The sequence below is a fragment of the Centropristis striata genome, chromosome 6 (assembly GCF_030273125.1).
Source record: "Centropristis striata isolate RG_2023a ecotype Rhode Island chromosome 6, C.striata_1.0, whole genome shotgun sequence".
Taxonomy (NCBI): domain Eukaryota; kingdom Metazoa; phylum Chordata; class Actinopteri; order Perciformes; family Serranidae; genus Centropristis; species Centropristis striata.
This window is the reverse complement of record NC_081522.1, coordinates 4588463-4595954: the sequence shown is the minus strand read 5'-3', so window position 1 is coordinate 4595954 and position 7492 is coordinate 4588463. Positions and strand designations below refer to the sequence as shown.

The window sequence follows — 7492 nt, the reverse complement described above, 5'->3', positions numbered from 1 at the left end:
TAATAAATGCAGATGGCTGTGCAGCCTTGGCAGAGATGCACTGTGAGCTCTGACTGATGCCTCATCTGTTGTTTAAAGAAAAGAGAGAAGTATTGAAATATTGGCTGGTTTCTATACAAACATGCTGCTATCAGTATTGAGCTTAAAGTGGAAGCATCATATAAATCATCAGTTCATCATCCACCTTTTAGAGATCGACACACACACACACACACACACACACACACTCCCTCTCTCACTTGATCTTTGTCTTCCTCAGTGTCTCCAACTGCCGAATCTTCTTCTGTGGAGGTTTTTGGGGGAGGAGCATCCCCCTCTCCTACTCGGAGCAAATCCTTCATTGATCCTCCCTCTCTCTCTCTCTCTCTCCCTCTCCCTCTCTCTCTCTCTCTCTCTCTCTCTCTCTCTCTCTCCCCCCCTCTCTGGTGTTTTCTGCCGGTTCAGGAGGAACTCTGGTCAGTTTCTTGTCTCTGTGACTCACAGCTGCTGAGGATGGATGCTCGGATCTTCACCCTGCACGTCCTGACGCTCTGCTGCCTCATTCACGGTAGGCTGAACACACACACACACACACACACACACACAAACATCAGCCCGTTTGCTCGTCCTGGATCAGTCCAGCTGTTCAGTTAACTTTAATTCACTGACTGTGAGCCACAGGTTAAACAGGTAAAGATAATCTAATAACAGAACAGTTTTCCTTCATATGGCAGCTCTTTCACAAGGGGAATAATAAACAAAAACACAGAAAAAAATATTAATGTAAAGGACCAAAAACTAAAGCAAACAGTCAAAACAACGTGACCAAAAGTCACAAGATTTAAACCTAAAAGCCATGTTTTGATACTAGCTGAATTTCAGAATACATGCCATGACATGTCTCTAATATATGCAGGAGGTGGAAAAAATATTGAACTTTTGCACATCATAATATTATCTAACACAACAAAGCTACAAACTGTGGCATTACAAATTTGTAATAACATCACATAACATCGGCAACATAAACATGAATGAATGCTTATTTCCATTCACCGCTGTTGTGTAAAGTTAATTTGTTGATAGAAATAAACAGCTGTTTCTCCAGCTGTTGCCATTAAATCACTGCGGAAGAAGAAGAGAGGGACATGATGAGACAAGGTGATTAAAATAGTGTGTGTATCAATCAAAATTGATGGAAAACATGACAGAATAATGACATTTGTGTTTGTTTCATGTATTAATGTGAGGAAGGTTACAGAGTCCTCGCCGCTCCACACAGATCTGGTGTTTTCTTCTCTTCATGCTTCATGAACGTCATCACTTTTATTTATTTTATTTTCTATCTAAACACCAACTTTTTACATCTCAGCCAAGTGTCAAAACAAACTTTTTGAGGATATTTAAAGTGCTCGTTTGCAGAAACAGCTATATCTTTTTTTATTTGTTTTCATAAATTGTGTCTTGTGTGTGTGCAAGCCAGGGAATATCCATTATATGATAAGACCTTTTTTATTTTATTTTTTATTTTAATGATTTTTTTCCTTTTTTTATTTTGCACTCAAAGAAATATCAATCAAACTGATGTTGTTTTATTATTGTTATTAATATTGACTTTTATGTGTCTTTGCAAGTTTGTTTCTGATTTTAAAGTTTTCATTTAGAATTTTTGTCTGTTTACACTAAAGTTTCTTATAAAATGTGCATCAAACAAACTGATGGAAATATATTAATGATGCAAAGGAAAGAGGGATAAAAAAAGATGTAATTTAAGCAGCTACATTTGATTTTTTTCCCCTTTAATTTAAATTCTCAATGCATCTGTCAAATCCACTATAAGTGAGGATTTGGATAATAAACGTCACTGCTCTTTGCCAAATCGGTGCTTTAGATAATTACAGACTTTTGACAGTTAACAGATCTCTGCAGTGTCCTTAGTAAAACTCTGTCATAAATTAACTCAGGTTTAAGGTTTTTTCTCCAGCACATATATTTTGGGGTGTTGACAGAGCATTTAAGAAGAAGTTATAAGGTGGGATGGTTTGGCAGATTTTTGAACTGCAGCATGAGGAGCTGAGGAGCAGGCCGAGGGCTCTGATTATAAGTCAGTGATGCAGGGATTTAACTCACTAGGTGGGTAGTGGCTTTAATATTGGATGATGTGCAAACTTTACACATAGTCTGTTGGATACGACTGTTTCGAATGTCTGGAGGGACTTCCTGTAAACTTGTGTTAGGGTTTACTGCTCATCTCTATCTGTGTCTGATACTAAAGTCAGAATATACTACATGAAGAGATGAGCCTGAGATGTGGAGGAGTTATCAATAAAGTAAATATGCTCAAAAACTCCATAACATAAATATGCTCAAAAACTCCATAACATACACTACTGGTCAAAAGTTTTAGAACACACCAACTTTTTTACCAACGTTTAATGTCTCAATGTACTCTGAAATTAATGCACATTTGCAACATTTAAAACTCTTGATTGAGCATGATAGTGTTTTGAAAGTAAAAAAAAGATTCAAAATCACATTGTATGTTGGACTAAAGGACTAAAAAAAGACACAAAATTACCAAAAAAAGACACAAAATTACCAAAAAAGACACAAAATGACTTACAAAGACATGAAAATAATTCAAAAATGGACAAAATAGCCCAAGACTCCATAGAGTTAAGTTGTTAACCCATTTCTTGTTCCCTGAAAAAGGCCTACTTGTATAATTCTGAAATGTACATTATTTTTCAGTTTTGGTTAAGCTTACCTTTTTTTATTTACCTCTGGCAGTTCACCACTTACCTTTGTACCCTTTCAAGCTGTTCATTTGACTTGAACTGCTTGAATTTCAATAAAAAACTGGAAAAATTGGGGTGTTCTAAAACTTTTGACCGGTAGTGTACTTCTCTTTCTTACCTTCCCTTAGGATCAGTAATGTTCAGATGTTCACATATTAGAAAGACTGAGATATGTTTCCTTTTCCACCAGATTATCATCCAATTGAATGGGCTCTATCAGTAGTTATCAAGCTCATAAGTGTGTGAGTTGCTCCACCGTCCAGTAGGTTTAGCAGCTTATTAGCCGTGTTTCCATTAGGGGGAAGAGTGGCCACCAGGAAAGTCTCAGGCCACGCCCTCTCAAATGTCACTCTGTGTGTCTCCATTACAAAAAAAGGCCCCCAGAGGGATGCACAACATCAGCAGCTGATCATAAACAAAGCAGCATGGCTAATTATGCACAGCTTCTCCGCTCATCATAAACATAGTGATGGTGAATTAACCAGCATCACTAACTGTGCACAGAGTGTCCGGTGCTTGTTGTAAACAAACAGAGATCGCTAAGTGAACACCTCCTGTAGCAGCAGCACATACACACTGTACTGCTACAGAGCTAACTGTTAGCCTATTAGCAATTTGCAGACTGGACGCTACGGGGTTAACATCCCCTCCGGCTCTGCAGCTGGGGGAGACTGCTGCAGGAGGACTGTGCCACTTCGACTTGTTCTTACTCTTCTTAACGAGCCACCGTTAAGAAGAGCCGCCGGCCCCCGCGGCTCATTAAGAAGAGTAAGAACGAGTCTCCAAAAGTCTCCAGTAACACCAGAAAAAGTCACTGGATTTGTCGGCAGTCACTTTTTTGAAAAATAGTCGCTAAGGGGGCCTGAAAAGTCGCTAAATATAGCAACAAAGTCGCTAAGTTGGCAACACTGCTTCGCCGGCTTTTACAAATGGCGTATGTTGTTGTCGTCGATGTATCACGTCACATCCTGCTTAGCGATCTATCCAATCAGCAACCAGGCTTTTTTCAGGGGAGAAAAACGGCCCTGCTCTTCAACAGGGACAAAAAAAGTCCCGTCAAAAGACCACTCCAGACGGCTTGTATTCAAATTAGGGGCGTTTCGGCAAGTGAGACCCGACATATATTACCCAGACACTTGAACAGCCTGAGCCTGTCAGTTGCAAAAACAAGCACTTTTAGTAGACGTACATTGATAATTGCCTGAAATATTACATTGCAGTTCTTTATGCAGCTGCTGGCTGAAGCGTTCTGACTCAATACAAGACCAATTTATAAAATTAGTCACACATCTGATGCTACAGCCAGCAGCTGCTTAGCTTCATTCAAAAAAACAAAGTATAAAAACAACATGTGTATTTGCTCTGTGACTGTCGGAGGAGCTCGTCTGCGTGGAATCAGAGTTAAACACGTCTTCCATGGGAAAAGAAGCTCATGACACAACTTTGAACACAAGAAATGTTAAACTTCAGAGTGTTGATCTTTCCTTGGAATCAAAAGGAAAACGCCTGACTTTAATATTCATGTGTTGGAATATTAAAGCTCACAGTCAGCTTATCTGTTCTGCTAAGACTCCAACAAACAGACACTTCACAGAGCAGAGGTCTAGTTCAGCACTCCTGTCTCTTTATATCACCTGCACTTCCTCCGTTTAAGGGATTAAACTCGACTTTTTAACTTTAATTTCCCTAAAGTCAGCTGAGACTGGGGACACTGGGTGGTTTACTTAAGACTGGTCAGACAGCACATCGAGTCAGACCCTGTGAGGCATTTGAAGTGGAAGAAATCTAATTGCACCTTTTTCCCTCAAATTTCCTTAAATTTTAGAAGGCTGATTCCAATATTTTGTCGTTAGTTTTTTCTGCACTTGCCCTTTATTTAACAGTGTCGACACATCTAATTCTAATTTGCTCTGACAGATTGTTCAGTGTTCATTTGCAAAAAACAGATATCTCCATTTTTATTTATTTTCCTAAATGGTGTGTGTGTGTGTGTGTGTGTGTGTGTGTGTGTGTGTGTGTGTGTTAGTGTGTGTGCAAACCATGGAATATGCATCTAACTCATGGTTCGTTTATTCCTTTTAAGAATTCCTTTTATATGTTTATGCACATTTTTCAAAATAGTGATGAAATGTTTTGGGCATTGCACCTTTTTTTGAGGTGTAGACATTTTGTTCTGACAGAATTCCTGGCAACGTAGAGAAAAATCTAATCTTTAATCAACTTTCAGAACATGACAGAATAATAATTCTACTTCCTTTGATTCTATAACATTAACAGACAATGCTGACTTTAATTTGTTATTTACTTTCAGGAAATTTTCTTTTAGAACAGAACGGAGATACTAGTGACTCAAAGACATGCTCCTACATTTCTCGCCAGTATTTAATCTGTAAACCTTAAAAGTAATGATAGCTTGGTGACATCACTATGACATCATTAGGGCCCGAGCACTGACTCAGTCAGTGAGGGACCTATTCTGTTTCTTCTTCTTTTTCTTATTTTATCACTTTGGAGGAAAAAATGAGGTACTTGGGCTACTTGAAAACGAACGAAATTTGGCACAGTTGTCGGGCTTGGTGAAATTTGCGATCTGATATGGGTTTCAGGAATGGGCGTGGCAAATTGGCTCTGTAGCGCCCCCTACATTATTTCCTGAGCTCCAAGATTGACGAAAATTTATAAAATTCAGCAGGCATATAGAACTCTTCCAGACGAACAAAAAAGTCAACAGGACCCATATCCTAAACTCAACAGGAAGTCGGCCATTTTGATTTGTATGGCCTTTTTTGAACATTTCCACATGTCCACTGTAAAAAAATAATCTGTTAAATTTACGGTAAATTACCGGCAGCTGTGGTTGCCAGAAATTCATCGTAAAAAATACAGTGAGGGGGTTTTCTACTGTAAATTTAAATATCAGCAAAAACTAATTTAGACTGAATATTCTCGTTATTTTTAAGGTAATTGGGTCATTCATTCACACATCATGGCAAATCTCCATGAACTTTACATGAAAATGTTATATTTTTACAGCAAAACTGTGCGTTACCTACAGTTCATGACAGTAAAAGTAAAAATTGTGCTATTCCTTGATTTACGGTAATTACAAGTGTCTACTACGGTGATACACAATTTTTAATTTTACGCCCCATTCCTGATGCAATTTGACAGTGTTTTACTGTAATTTCTACAAATATTTTTTACAGTGTACTAGGGTTGTCACGATACTAAGATTTTCAACTCGATACCGATACTCAGGAAAATATTCGATACTTGATACCATTTTCGATACCACAAGGATAAAAACAAAGACCCTGAAATTTAACAGAAATATTTTTAACAACAAGAAAAATGCAACATGTAAAAATTAACACAACCACGGGTTAAATATTTATAATAAAAAACAGTTGTGCAAAAAGAAACTGCAAATATGATAACAAGCTTCAGATCTGAGGTAGTGCAAAAAATAAATAAATACAATAAACAATAACAATTAGAACAATATTTTGTATGCTGTGCACAATAGTAGGCAAGCTTGATAAGTCGACTTTTCTCTGCTTCATTCTGGGACTTCAAGAGAGAAAATAACACTTTTCATCGACACTTTTGAAAATGAGTACCGTATCCGGATACAACGTTTTAGTATCGATACTTTTTTTGAGTATCGATATCGGCTCCCGCGGCTCATTAAGAAGAGTAAGAAGGAGTCTCAAAAAGTCTCCAGTAACACCAGAAAAAGTTGCTGGATTTGTCGACAGTCACTTTTTGGAAAAATAGTCGCTAAGGGGGTCTGAAAAGTCACTAAATATAGCAACAAAGTCGCTAAGTTGGCAACCCTGCTTCGCCGGCTTTTACAAATGGCGTGTGTTGTTGGCGTCGAGTAGCACGTCACATCCTGCTTAGCGATCTATCCAATCAGCAACCAGGCTTTTTTCAGGGGAGACAAACGGCCCTGCTCTTCAACAGGGACAAAAAAAGTCCCGTCAAAAGACCACTCCAGACAGCTTGTATTCAAATTAGGGGCGTTTCGGCAAGTGAGACCCGACATTTATTACCCAGACACTTAATAACAGCCTGAGCCTGTCAGTTGCAAAAACAAGCACTTTTAGTAGAAACATTGATAATTGCCTGAAATATTACATTGCAGCCTTCAGATCTTCATCGAGTTTCTCTTTACATGTTTTTTTCTATGTTAAACAAAACAAAGGGTGCACCTATACAATGAGTTCATTCATCTGCAGAGGGAGCTTGCTGGATGTACCTGAATAGACACTGAGAAGATAAAATGTTACTGTTGGCTTGAACTCAGGTCCTCAATATTTCAAGCAGCCTGACAGTGACCCTGAGCGAGGGGACAGGACTGACAGTGAGGAGTGTATTGTTAGTCTCATCCTGCTCCACCACAGTTGGTCAGGGTTTCATCCAGCACCTGTCAATCATCTTTATGAGCTTTCATCTTTTACTCCGGCTGATGCAACCAGCGTCCATAAAGCCTTTAAGGCCCTTTTATACTGCGCGACTTTGGGCTGTCTGAGATGAAAGGTGACAATCATGAGAGAGAAGAAGAAGCACATTTGGAGCTTTGGAGACCAAAGACGGTTTGAGGCGAAATTTAGGATCAAATAATAATAATGTGACTGCTGCTATGACCCAAGACTACAAACCAACCAATCAGAATATGACGTTAAATGACATACAAAGAACATTTTCGAGCC

General features: G+C 38.6%; 1 protein-coding gene across 1 annotated transcript in view; it reads left to right on the top strand.

Annotated features, from left to right (window-relative positions):
- The first annotated feature begins 432 nt into the window (after nucleotides 1-432).
- Nucleotides 433-7492, top strand: part of LOC131973058 (neuronal acetylcholine receptor subunit alpha-7) — an 84472-nt gene continuing 77412 nt past the window's right edge. Inside the window, exon 1 of the mRNA XM_059334903.1 lies at nucleotides 433-547. Coding sequence (XP_059190886.1) covers nucleotides 493-547 — 55 coding nt within the window. The 5' untranslated portion in view covers nucleotides 433-492. The remainder of the gene's footprint in view (nucleotides 548-7492) is intronic.